The following is a 13,270-nucleotide window of genomic DNA, read 5'->3' on the forward strand; positions in this document are numbered from 1 at the left end:
ACTCGGTAAGTTTTATGCTTTAGCATCCTTGCACGTGTGTGAGTGACTGCCATGATAGCATGTTTACCATGAGGCTAAGTGCTTATGTGATATAACTGCCTGAATGCCTGTGGGTGAAGGTTGGATTGTTTGAGTTGGAGCAATTCGTTAAAATGTGTGTTTTAAGCCCACTAGATAGTGGCAAAATCATGTTTTCTAAAGCCCACTTGAGGGTGGCAAATCCACGTCTTAGCCTACTTGCGGGTAGCACCATCAAACCATTTTCAAAACAAACAAACATGAAATGTTTTGTTCCAATTCAGGCGATCCAGTCTATACTTGTATGCTGTGCGCATCACATAGTAAATCTAGGCTAATAACCGGAATAAGAACGCATAATGTTTTCAAAAATAGATATCATGGTTAGTAGAGGCCGATCTTTGATCGGGCGAGCGGGGGTGCTCACGAAGTGACCTTCCCCAATCGTATCCAAGTTCCCGAGCCGAGGCAACTTTGGTGATGACGGACACGTGGCCTTAGGCAACAAGTCAGGGTTTTCTAAATTTGCCAAAAATAAAATATTTAGGTGGCGACTCTGTATCTGGAAAAACGGTCCATGTTTGGCACTTCTTTCAAAAAAAAAAATCTGTTTTCTCAAAACAATTTGTCGGATTTGGACTCTTTGGTTCAGATTAAGAACCGTGACAATTTGAGAGTCCTGAACTGTAGTAAGTCCAATATGAACAGAACTGGGGGGGGGGGGGACTCCCCTTCCCGGGGCGTTCGGGGACGTCTACAACGTCCAAAAAGAAGGCGAAGATATACTGGACTTTGTTAAACGGTTCCCAGACAAGGCTATTGACTGTCATAAACCAATGGATGAAGCTCACTTAGTCAGCATATGTGTGGAGGGTGCCATATGCGACTATAAGATTTTCTTGGTGAACCATAATCTACCTACCTTTTCTGCCTTGATTGAGACAGCTAGAAATCTCAGTACCACTTGTCCTTTACACAGGTCTCGTGACAGCCACCGCTACTCCCGCAGTAGTAGAGTTTCTACGGTATCCTCCATAGGAGGGAGCCACTCGCAAGCAGAGGCTTCGTCCTCTCGAAGGAGGAAGAGTCATGAAGACATGAACCCATATCCTTGTAGCCTTGAGAATGTTAAGGCCTTGGTTAAAGAATGGGTCGCTAATGGTGAACTTACTTTACCTTCGGTTAATGTTACTCTAACCGAGAAGGACAAAGAAAGCCCAGATTACTGTGTTTATCACAGAACCACCAGGCACCCTACCAGGGACTGTTGGACGTTACAAAATATCTTCAAAAAGAAAGTTGCTGCGAATGAGTTGAAGTTCAAAGACGCGGTAATCATGATGTACAGAAGGACCCTTATCTTAACCACAAAGAAAAGGGGAAGAATGTACACATGATTGGCTATCTTGGGCCTGTACGCGATCAAGTGCACATGACGTCTTACTATGATGAGTTAGAAGAAATTGCAACTGGCCAGCTCGCTGAAACAGCACCTGCAAAGGCAAAATTCACAGAGGATACTCATGCTCAAGCCTTGCAAAATTCTGTTAAGTTTCGCACCTTCTTTGACTAATTGGGGCTGAACCAAGTTGCCAGGATGAAAGCAACAAAGGCTCTCATCAGCATCTCTGAAGTGCACCATGTTGAAGTTACTGAGGCTAAGGAATATGTGCCTTGGCACATCCAGGAAGATTATGGGGCCATTACCTTTTTAGAGGTAGACAGAGCATACCTATTTCCCCATAACTGCCCTCTTTTCGTCACAACCTATATCAATGATGTAGAGTTCAAGCGTGCCTTCCTTGATGGTGGGGCGTCCATAAACATCATTACCACTGACACCTTCGCAAGGGCTAGCATCCCGGAGTCTAGAATGGTTCGCCAACCCATTATTGTAACCAGTTTTGGTGGTGAGAAAAAGGTCACTAAGGGCCATGTTGTAGTGGACTTGGCAGTTGGCGAGATTCGTTCCGCGACTAAATTCCATGTGATTGAAGCAGATACAAACTACCACATGATACTTGGCAGAGCCTGGATGCACCGATATGGGGCTATATCGTCCAGCTATCACCAATGTGTGAAGGCAAAGTTGGGAAAGCGCACAGTTACCATAAATGCGTTTGAAAAACCATTCGGAGTGGAAGAGGCACACTATTCAGATGTCGTTTTCTTTACTGAGTTGTCAACGGATGAAGCTCCAAGGATGGGTAAAATTGCAGGGGTAAAATTGCCGAAGTGGGAAGACATTCGAGATGCAGAGGCTGCTCTAGAAAGCAGTGGACAGAAAAGGAGCAGCAAATCCACAAGCCCTCCGCCCAAGATTGTTAAGGTGCGCGAGGGTAGCAAGACAGCCTACTACCTATGACGGTCTTGGGGGCCAAACTTCATACCCTGGGAGGATGGCCCCGAGACAAATAAATGTGAAGGAAGTGAGTCCCAAGATAGATTGGTGGAGACGCCTGAGCCCGCCCACGAATGCATGCAAGATAGGCCCAAACCTCAGCAGGAGGTACTTGCTGAGGTCAACCTCAGTGATTTACCTGGGCAGAGCAAGCCGGTGTTTGTTAGTGATACAATGGCTCCAGCAGTTAAGGCAGAATTGATAGCACTACTAAAGCAATACAGTGATGTCTTCGCTTGGACATATGATGAGATGCCCGGTCTTGACCCATCCCTCGTCACTCATCATCTGGACACTTTTCCCAACTCTAAACCGATCAAGCAGCACGCTCGAAAGTATCACCCTAATCTTGTAGCAAAGATTAAAGTAGATGTAGAAAAGTTGCAGAGGGCCAAGTTCATTGAGCCTATACAGTACCCAATTTGGCTAGCAAATATTGTTCTTGTGCAGAAGAAGAACGGTCAGATCAGGGTTTGCGTAGGCTTTCGCGACTTGAATAAGGCTTGCCCGAAAGATGAGTTTTCATTGCCCCATGTTGACACGCTTGTCGATTCAACTGCGGGCCATCAGATGTTGTCCTTCATGGATGGGTTCAGTGGTTATAACCAGATCAAAATGGCGCCAGAAGATGCAGAAAAGATGGCTTTCAGGACACCCTTGGGAAATTTTTTCTATACAGTGATGCCCTTCAGTTTGAAAAATGTGGGGGCGACCTACCAACGGGCTATGACTGTAGTATTCCACGACATGTTACATCATGGAGTGGAAGTATATGTATATGATCTGGTGGTCAAGTCTACTGAGGCAAACCGCCACCTCTGCGACTTGGAAAAGGTTTTTCAGCGCTGCTGCCAATTTTGCCTCAAGATGAACCCTCTCAAGTGTGCCTTTGGAGTTATTGTTGGCAAATTCCTTGGCTTCCTTGTACACCAACGGGGGATCAAAGTAGACGGGGATAAGGTCAAATCAATCATGGAGATGCCACCGCCACACTCTGAAAAGGCTTTGAAGAAATTCCTAGGCAAGGTGTCATACCTCAAGAGGTTTATTCCAGCCCTTGCTGAGATAACCTTTCCCTTTGGGACATTGCTGAAAGGGAATCACAAGTTTGAATGGTTGCAAGAACACCAATAGACATTTGATATGGTGAAGAAAGCACTTACCTCACCACTTACAATAATTGCCCCACAGCCTACAAAACCTCTGCTACTATACCTGGCCTCTACTCCTCGGTCTATTGGAGCCCTACTTGTCCAAGACATAGATGGAATTGAGAAGCCAGTCTATTACATTAGTCGCAAAGTCAATGGTGCCGAGTCACGATATACTCCAATTGAGAGGCATTATTTAGCCTTAAACTTCATAGCGCAGAAGTTGCGCTACTATTTTTTGGCACACCCGATCTAGGTTGTGACCCGGAGTGATCCAGTTCGCTACTTGCTGAGCAAGCCCGCTCTAACTGGAAGAATGGCAAGATGGCTCTTGGTTCTAGCAGAATATGATGTCACTTGTGTCACTCCAAGGCTATTAAGATCCAAGCACTCGCAGACTTACTGGCCCAGTTCCCATCCGGCGAACATGAACCTGCAGAGGTATCTCTACCAGGTGAGTTCCATGTCTCAGCAGCTGCAGTTAAGGCTTATTGGGACTTAAAATTTGACGGAGCTTCTGGAGTTGGAAAAGGTGGAGCTGGTGTCACACTAACCAATCAAGAAAGAGAGAAGTTCCATCTATCATATAAACTTGATTTTGAGTGTTCAAACAACAAGGCTGAATATGAAGCGTTGATACTGGGCCTGATAGCTACCGAAAAGAAGGGCTTCCGCAAGTTGAGAATCTGGGGCGACTCCAAGTGAGTTGTCAAACAAACAATGGGTGATTTCGCCTTGAAGGAACCTCTGTTAGCCCTATATCACACTGTAGTCCAAAAGTTGCTTGCTCAGTTTGACGATGTCCAAATCCAGCATACCCTTCGAGCACATAATCATTTTCCCAATGCCTTGGCTACACTGGGGGCAAAGGTGGAGATACCAGACGATAGTATAGCCATCGTCATCGAGAAAAGGACAACACCAGCAGTGTTAACTGAAGAACATGCAGAGCAAGATGCTGAGGGGTGGAAAACAGATATAATCCAGCAGCTGAAAACTGGCCAGGGAGCAATCAGACCAGCATAACTTGCACCATCTCTGCTCCTTAGAGGAGAGTTGTATTTTCGCGGCCCCAACAACTTTCTGGCAAGGTGCGTCGGTAGGCAAGAAGCAACTGACAAACTTAAGCAGATTCATGCTAAGTCTTGTGGAGATGGAGATATCAGCCTATACTGATGGATACAAAGGTAAGGGTACTACTGGCCAGAGATGGAAAGGGAAAGTATTGAATTGCAGAGGCAATGTGCAAAATGTCAGTCCCATCCTAAGGAAGAGGAAGCCCATTTCTTAAGCAGTGAAGAATGGAGGCAGCCATATATCGACTACCTTGAGAATGGCATACTGCCTGAAAATAAAGCCGATGCGATCAAAGTCAAAAGGCGAGCCCTCCGTTTCTTCCTTGACCAAGGCAAGCTATACCGAAGAAGCTTCGAAGGGGAACCTTTAGCATTCTTATCAAAAGATGAGGCAAATGAGGTACTGAGGGAAGCCCACAAGACAGAGCATCAAGGAGGACAACAGTTATATGGACATCTCATTCACCTCGGCTACTACTGGCCAACAATGGAAGAAGATCCTAAAAACTTTGTGAGGAGATGCCAGTCCTGTCAGAAGTTTAGGAATCTGATACATGCACCAGCAGTTGAGCTGCACAACATCAAGATTCCTTATCCATTCCATACTTGGGCATTTGACTTGGTAGGCCTTATAGCGCAGCAGTACAAAGGATATAGATGGATACTTGCAGTAACCGAAGTTAGCACCAAGTGGGTAGAAACTATACCAATGAGGAAGGTAGATGGGGCAGGGGTAGCCAACTTCATCAGAGAGAACGTAATCTGCAGGTTTGGCATACCCAAAGTGATGCTGTCTGACAATGGAACTCCTTTTGTAAATCGCCATGTGGGGAGACTGCTGGATGCCTACCAAATTAAGCACCATAAGTGTAGTTCATACTATCCCCAAGGGAACGGACAAGCTAAGGCGACCAACAAAACCCTCATCCGAATACTGAGTAGGATAATTGATGAAACATGAGGCACATGGTCTGAACAACTCCCCATAGCACTCTGGGCATATAGAACGTCAAAAAGAAAGCCAACTCAAGCAACCCCATTTCCCCTAGTATATGGGTCTGAAGTTGTGTTACCGGTTGAGTTGGCAGTTGTAGCGCCCGACTTTCTCCGTGCCCCCCCTTTCGGAGAAGACACGAATTGGTTGTCCTACAGTTCGGACTCCCGTCACGGGTTCTGAATCTAATCTCACAAAATGCAATGTAAGACTGATAAATCACCAAAGAGTCCAAATCTGGCAATTGGTTTTGGAAAATCAATTTTGAATCGAAAAACGCCAAACATGGACTACTTTGCCAGATTACAGAGTCGCCACGTAAATATTTTATTTTGGAAAATTTAGGAAACCATGGCTTGTGTCAAAGGCCACGTGTCCGTCATCACCAAAGTTGCCTCGGCTCGGGAACTTGGGTACGAGAGGGGAAAGTCCTGAAATGAGCACCCCCGCTCGCCTGATCAAAGGATCTGCCTCTACTAAGCATGATATGTTGTTTTAAAAACACATGTGTTCTTATTCTGGTTATTGATCTAACTTACTATGTGATGCGTTCAACATACAAGTATAGAATCAATCATGAGAATTAGAACAAAACAATTCATGTTTGTTTTTCGAAAATGGTTTGAAAATGCCAACCTCAAGTGGGCTTGAAAACATGATGATTTGCCACTTCGCAAAGTGGGCTTAAAACTCACATTTGATGAATTGTTCCAATTCAAGTAATAAAGCCTTCATCCACAGGCATTCATGCAGTTAATCACTTAAGCAAATAGCCTCATGGCAAGCATGCTATCATGGCAACACTCAAAAACATGCAAGTATGCTAAAGCGTAAAACTTACAGTGTACTCCGAGCCAAAACAAAAGCTAGTTAGAAATCAATGCATGATCCTAACTATGTTAACAATGCCTAATGCAACATATGCAATAATGCAAATAATAGGCTCGGCTACCTAAGATGGCATATGAATGCAACAGTTTGATACATGTATTCAAATAAGTATTGAAATACAATGCAGTTTGTATGATGTGCCGAGCCCGGTGCATCGAAGACAAATGAATGATGCAAACATGCAAGCATAAGGTATGCTAATCGAAATATGTCCTTAATCTAATCACGGAAAGCGGGTAAATAAAAGGGAGAAAGACGTGGGGTTGGAAGACATTCACACACACGTGCACACTTATTACAACATTGCGCCCCCGCGAAGGAGGGTTCGAATAAATAAGCTAAGCTATGCTAAGCTAAGCTACTTATTACAAACCAACTAATTAACTATGTTAGCTAATTAATTATTACAAACCAAATGAAATAACTAATTACACAAACTAATTAGAATATTACAACACTCAAATAATTAGCTATACTAACTAACTAAAGCGATAAAGTAGCCCCATGGGCGAATGAGGCAGGCATGCTCGGTCGCACCCTCTTGAAAATCCGTCACTTTGATCTCTGTTGCCTTTGTTTACACTTGTTGTGATGTTTGAACACTGAACCAATATTCCAGACTACGACTGCCCCAACATAGGAGCACTTCTGCACCAAAATGGACTGGTGGCCGGTCGGCCACAAGAAGTGGCTATCGGCCACTTTAACTGGCTAATCAGCTAGTTGGAGCGGCCGGTCAGCTACTTCAAGTGGCCGGTCGACCACTTATTTTCCAGGCTCCTATTTTTGTTGCAACAAAGAACAATAGAGGCACAACAATGCATTTGCAAGGAAATGTATGCACTGCCACACTCCTTATCATTTCTCAAGCTCAAAGGAGTGTGGCGCTCGATTTTCAAGCCACCAACCAAGCATCTCAATGCATGATGGCCCAAAAATCAAGCTTGTACAAGCTTTGTGAATGCGCACAAAAGACTCAAAGTGCCTCCATCCTATCATGCATGATCAAGGGTGTTGGCGACTAAGAAATGTGACACGTTTCATCACTTTGAGTATGAAACGTCTCACATTTCTTGTGCTTGGATTAACGTCCGATCCAAACACATGCAATGCAACACACATATGTTATCTTGGCATGTTTTACTTTGCTCAATTCTTGTTTACACATTTTACATTACCAAGTCATTCCTTAATTGATTAAGTCCAATGTGCAAGTCCTCTAAGAAGAGGAGGTCAACCAAGAGAATGGTTTAAGGCATAGGAGAGACCATGCCTTTGACTAGGAGGAACCCTCAAAAGAGGGTTAAATCCATTTAAGCACAAGCCTCAATCCCAAGCTTAAACACAATCTCAAGGCCAACCAACTCTCAAATGAAATGGAAAAATGAAGATATGAGGGAGGTGGCAGAAATTTAGTGCTAAAATGGCATGCTAAAGCCTTAAAGCATGCAAGAAATACAATCATAACATGTTGAGGGCCAAAAACATCAAAGCTAGTACAGAGCATTACACAAGAGGCATGCAATACATAGCCTAAATAACCAAACCAGCTTTGGACAAAGCTCAATCATGCCAAATCAGAGGCCAAAACATGCTGAAATGGTAGCCTAGAAAGTAAGAAGATCATGCTCATGTATTGGCTCATAAACAAGGCAAAAAGCACACCTCTCAAGGGTAATGAAAGAGTGGAATATGTGAGGGTGTGACAAGGCTATATACACTGAAATTACATGCTAAATGATGCCAAAACATGCAATCATCACATACACAACATGTGAAAGGCCTCAAAACTCAAAGTTAGTCAAGGCCCTTTACACTACAACCACGCAAGGCAAGCCTCAAAGGACCAAGACCACTCAAAACAGAGTTAAAGCATGCTAAAACATTAGCAAAAATGTGCTGGAGTCAAGCTAACGCATACTAGGATGATAGGCCAAAACATGAAGTAAGCTAGGCTAACAAGCATGATTATCCCACAAGTGTAAGAAGCAAGCAAGAGGTGACTCAACCAGCCAAAAATAGAGTCATGGCATGCTGAAATAAGGCCAAAGTCATGCTTGAACTAAGCCACAAAAAGGTAGAAACACATGCTCATATGTTAGGCCATCAACTCATGCAAACAAAACACAAGGAGAGGAGTCCACCCCCTCCTATTTGGGACCTCAAAATTAAATTTCTACTGCTGAAATTCCTCTAGAATTCAGTGGTTAAAAGGCCAAAAAGAGATTATTTAAAAAGCTTTAAAGGATGGCCCAAAGCTTAGCAAATAAGCGATGAAAGAGGGTGGACCACCCCTAACTCTAAAAAAGACTCAAACCAACATTTTTAACACTTAAAAATGGAGGTTTTTGCAGCTGACAACTAGGCCAAAACAGCATGCAAAGGTGGCCCAAAGTAGTGTACAAAAACAAGCTTAAAAGGGGTAAAGCCTTGCCCTTGAAGCACAGTAGCTAAGAAGCAACTTCTGAGCCAAAAACCAGCTTTAGGAGGTCCAAACAAGCCTTAAGGAATCTTAGCTCCAAGGTCAAGATGTTTGGCTAAGGGGGTTGTATGCAAATATGTGAAGAACACTCACTTTTAAGCACAATAGAGCACAATAGAGAGAGAGAGAGAGAGGAAAATTTTGCTTCTAAATTTTTTGAACCCCCAGATAAGGGGAGGGAGCTCCCCTTATATAGAACAAGCAAGCAAAAAGCTTGCTTCATCCCTCCATACACGTGTATGGAGGATGTATTCAATGACCAACAGCAGGCTCAAAAGATTTGAAAATATCTGAAAAAGGAGAAAATCTTCAGGTGGCTGACCGACCACCTCCCCTAGCTGACCGACCACTTCAAGTGGCTGGCAAGAAGGAAAAGTGGCCGGCTGTAGACGTCCCCAAACGCCCCAGGACGGACGAGCTCCCCGTTCCGTTCGATATTGGGCTTACTACAGCTCAGGACTCTCAAATTGTCACGGTTCTAAATCTGAACCAAAGAGTCCAAATCCAGCAAATCGTTTTGAGAAAATAAATTTTTTGAAAGAAGTGCCAAACATGGACTGCTTTGCCAGATACAGAGTCGCCACCTAAATATTTTTTATAGGGGAATTTAGGAAACCCTGACTCGGTGCCGAAGGCCACATGTCCGTCATCACCAAAGTTGCCTCGGCTCGGGACCTTGGGTACAATTGGGGAAGGTCAGCTATGAGCACCCCCTCTCGCCCGATCCTAAGATCGGCCTCTACTAACCATGATATCCGTTTTTGAAAATGTTATGTGTTCTTAAACCAATTATTAGCCTAGAATTACTATGTTATGCGCACAACAAACAAGTATAGACTAGATTGCCTAATTTGGGAATAAGCATTGCATATCCATTTGTTTTGGAAAATGTTTTGGAATTTGCTACTCGCAAGTAGGCTAAAAGCATGGATTTCAATGAGCTATTCCAACTCAGGCAACCCAACCTTCACCCACAGGCATTCAAACAGTTTATCACATAAGCATCTAGCCGCATGGTAAGCATGCTGTCATGATAGCATTCACACGCATGCGATATGCTAAAGCATAAAATACTTACATCGTACACCGTGCCAAAACAATAAACTAGTTAGCCAACATACATGGTCCTAGTTCATGTCAATTTGACTAATGCAACACATACAGGATGCAATTAGAGTAGGCTCGGTTAACCTAAACATGGCATGTGAAATGCAATCAATTGATGCACGTATTCAATTTGGAATTGAAGTACAAATGCAGCTAGCATGATGTACCGAGCCTGGTGCATGCGAGACAAATGTATGGATACACGCATGCATAGCATAAGGTATGCTAATTTAAACATGTCCTATTACTAACCATTAAAGCAGGTAAGTAAAAGGGAGAAAGAAGTGGGGGTTGGAAGACATGCACACACTCACCCACACTTATTACAGATTCGCCCTCGCTCGGAGGGACCAAAAGAATAATACAATTCGAATAATGAATTAACTATCCTAGCTAATTAATTATTACAAATTACCTAATTAGTTAACAAATTAACCAAGTTAGGAAAAACAGTAAACCGCCTCGGGAAGAGAGCCTAATGCAATGCATGCTCGGTCTTGCTCGGAAGTGCACTGTCATGCATAGGTTGCCTCTGTTTTCCCTGCTCTGCCTCTTTGAAGACTGCAAAAGTCTCAGAATTGCATCCTTGGACATTGGGAGGCACCACCGGCTGAGTAGAATGGCCACCGGCAGTGGTGTGTGATCACCGGCTATTGGTGAAGCTATCGGCCCAGGAAGGATTACCGGTCGGCACTAAACACTGCCGGTCGGCAGAAAGCTCCTGCAGAATCTGCAATTGACAGCAACAGAGGGCAAGGCATAGCATGGCAATGCGATTCAAGCAATGTATGCACCATTCCTATCCCTCATCATGTGTGTGACTCAAAGGGACATGGTTCTTGGTTCTCAGACCATCAAGCGCGCATTTCCATGTGTGATGGCCTAAGGGACCAAGTGTGCATTTTTGATATGGAATGCAATGTACATGAACAAACCAATGGGACTCAACCTCTATCACAAGCATTTCAAGAGGCCAAGCATGCATGCAAATGGAATGCAATCCTAAGCATGTGAACTAAGGATGCGACATAGGGATGCAAGATGTACATGCAAGCATGCAAACAAACATGCAAGGTAGGCATGCAAGCAAACAAATGATGGACTTAAGCATGATTTAGGCAACTCTAATTAGGCCCAAAACAGTGGCCATAGTACCCAAAAATGAAGGACTAATGGCATGCAAACATGCATGTATACAAGGACCAACACTTAGGCATAAAGGGACAACTCTCAAGCACACTTAGGAGGATGCAAACATGGACAAATAGCATGCAACAAAAGCTCTGAAATCATGCTATAAGAGGTGCCAAACCAACTTAAACAAGACAAACATTAGCATGCAAATGGTCCAAGCATTTAAAGCAAGCTAAAGGGGTATTTGCAAGACCAAACATGGCAAGACTTAAATGACTAAAAACAGAGTTTTAGCACATAAAACAAAGCTCAAAAGATCACTTAGATGGCATCTAAATGGCTTGAATTTAAAAGTATGCACAAATGCACTTTCAAGGAGCATACCACACAAGCTCATAAGGCATCAAGGAGGCATCCAAGGCAAGCATACAAGCATGCTAAGGGGACTGAAATGATGCTATAAATGGTGCCAAACCATTAAAATAAAGCAAGTAACACATGCTATACACTCACATACTTAAGGCCAACAAGCCAAAATGCAAAGGGGCTATATAATGCATGTCATGGCCGACCAAAATGCCCAAGGACAGACCTCAAACATGGAAAAATAAGCACAAAAGCTTCACAAAGCTAGACCTAAAACATGCTTGAACAATGGTTTACAACCTAAGGCATGTTAAGGCCTACACATGGCATTACAAGGTAGGTATGCTAAGCATGCATGGTGTACCAAAACCAATTAAAAACAGAAGCATATTATGACATAATAAGCATGGAAATCAGCTAAGGCATGGTAAACATGAAGCTTAGCTAGGTGCTCCCTCAAGAGGCCAAAAATGGTCCATTTCAAGGACAACAAGGAGAGGGGGTGACCCTCTCCTTCTTGGGACCTCAAGGCACCATCCTCACCTCTGAAATCCCTCAAGATTTTAGTGTCTCGGAGCTCACACAAAATGGCACAAAATGGAGCCTTACAAGGCTTAGGAGGGGCCAAACACCTCCAAACCACAAAACACTCTAAACAAACTATTTAGAGGGTCTAAAAACAAAACTTTTTTATATTATACACTAAGCTCAAAAATAGTTCTAAGATAGGTAAAAATGCAATGCAAGAAAGGGGTAAAAAGGGGCAAGATTGTTACCCTTGAAGACCTCTTCAACAATGGTGGACCAGCTGCTCCTCCAAGCTCAAAACCACCCAAGAACCTCAAGAACGACCTCTTAGAACCTCAGTAGCCAAGGGAGGGTGTAACACTATGTGTTTGTGTGCAATAGTAAGACACAAATACACTTATACACACACAAAGGTAAAAAAAAAGAGAGAAATAGAGATAGGTGAGACACAAACCCTAACCCTAATCCAGAGCTCTCCTCTGTATATTTTCTAACCTTTTTGTCCAACCCTAAAGCCAAGAGGAGAGGGCCCCTCTTATAGAGGAGCCAATCTTGTAAAGCTTACAAGGTAAGCTAACAAGAAGGCCATCCCTCCATACACGTGTATGGAGATATCTGCAAAAGCAGATGAACAGTAGTCAGCTGTTCAAAATTGCCATTTTGACAAAATGGACTGCCAACCGACAACAAATAATGCCGACCGGCAATATACATTGCCGATGGCAACAAAACACCAGCCGGTGGCCTCTGGCCATGGCCGGTGATGTATGGGGATGCCTCACAAGGTATTCCCTGCTCCTCCAAGGCAAAACACAAGTGTTTGGTGCGAAACCAGACACTAAACAGTCGAGTCGAGGGATCCTGAGGCAAGGCGCACAAGCCGAGACCTCCGGGAACTCAAGACGAACACAAACATGGATGATCACCGAGTGTTCAAACGGTGACGTCCAAGTCTTGAGGACAGTCAAAAATGGGGTGTCTACACTGGCAAGGCCCTTCTCCCCTCCAGGCAAGAGGCACCAAGGTTTGGCCAAAAAATTAGGCCAAAACATAGAGTGTTAAGAGGCTCAAAGACAAGGCACTCAGCCAAGAACTTCAGGCATTTGAAACAAGCACAAGCAT

The 13,270-nt window shown here is 43.8% G+C and overlaps 1 protein-coding gene across 1 annotated transcript; it reads left to right on the forward strand.

Annotated features, from left to right (window-relative positions):
* Nucleotides 1–3,562: 3,562 nt before the first annotated feature.
* On the forward strand, nucleotides 3,563–4,275 carry LOC145791659 (uncharacterized). Its single transcript, XM_082872056.1, has 2 exons — nucleotides 3,563–3,811; nucleotides 3,943–4,275. Exons 1-2 carry the CDS (start codon nucleotides 3,563–3,565, stop codon nucleotides 4,273–4,275), a joined length of 582 nt encoding a protein of 193 aa, XP_082728182.1.
* Nucleotides 4,276–13,270: the final 8,995 nt, after the last annotated feature.

The sequence above is a fragment of the Camellia sinensis genome, chromosome 5 (assembly GCF_055761805.1).
Source record: "Camellia sinensis isolate YWXY chromosome 5, ASM5576180v1, whole genome shotgun sequence".
Taxonomy (NCBI): domain Eukaryota; kingdom Viridiplantae; phylum Streptophyta; class Magnoliopsida; order Ericales; family Theaceae; genus Camellia; species Camellia sinensis.

Excerpts from the sequence above, each read along its gene's own strand:
- LOC145791659 (XM_082872056.1), top strand. The coding sequence starts at position 3,563 with ATGGTGAAGAAAGCACTTACCTCACCACTTACAATAATTGCCCCACAG. Across the intron at positions 3,812-3,942 it reads AGTTGCGCTACTATTTTTTG|GCTATTAAGATCCAAGCACT; the intron begins GCACACCCGATC and ends TGTCACTCCAAG.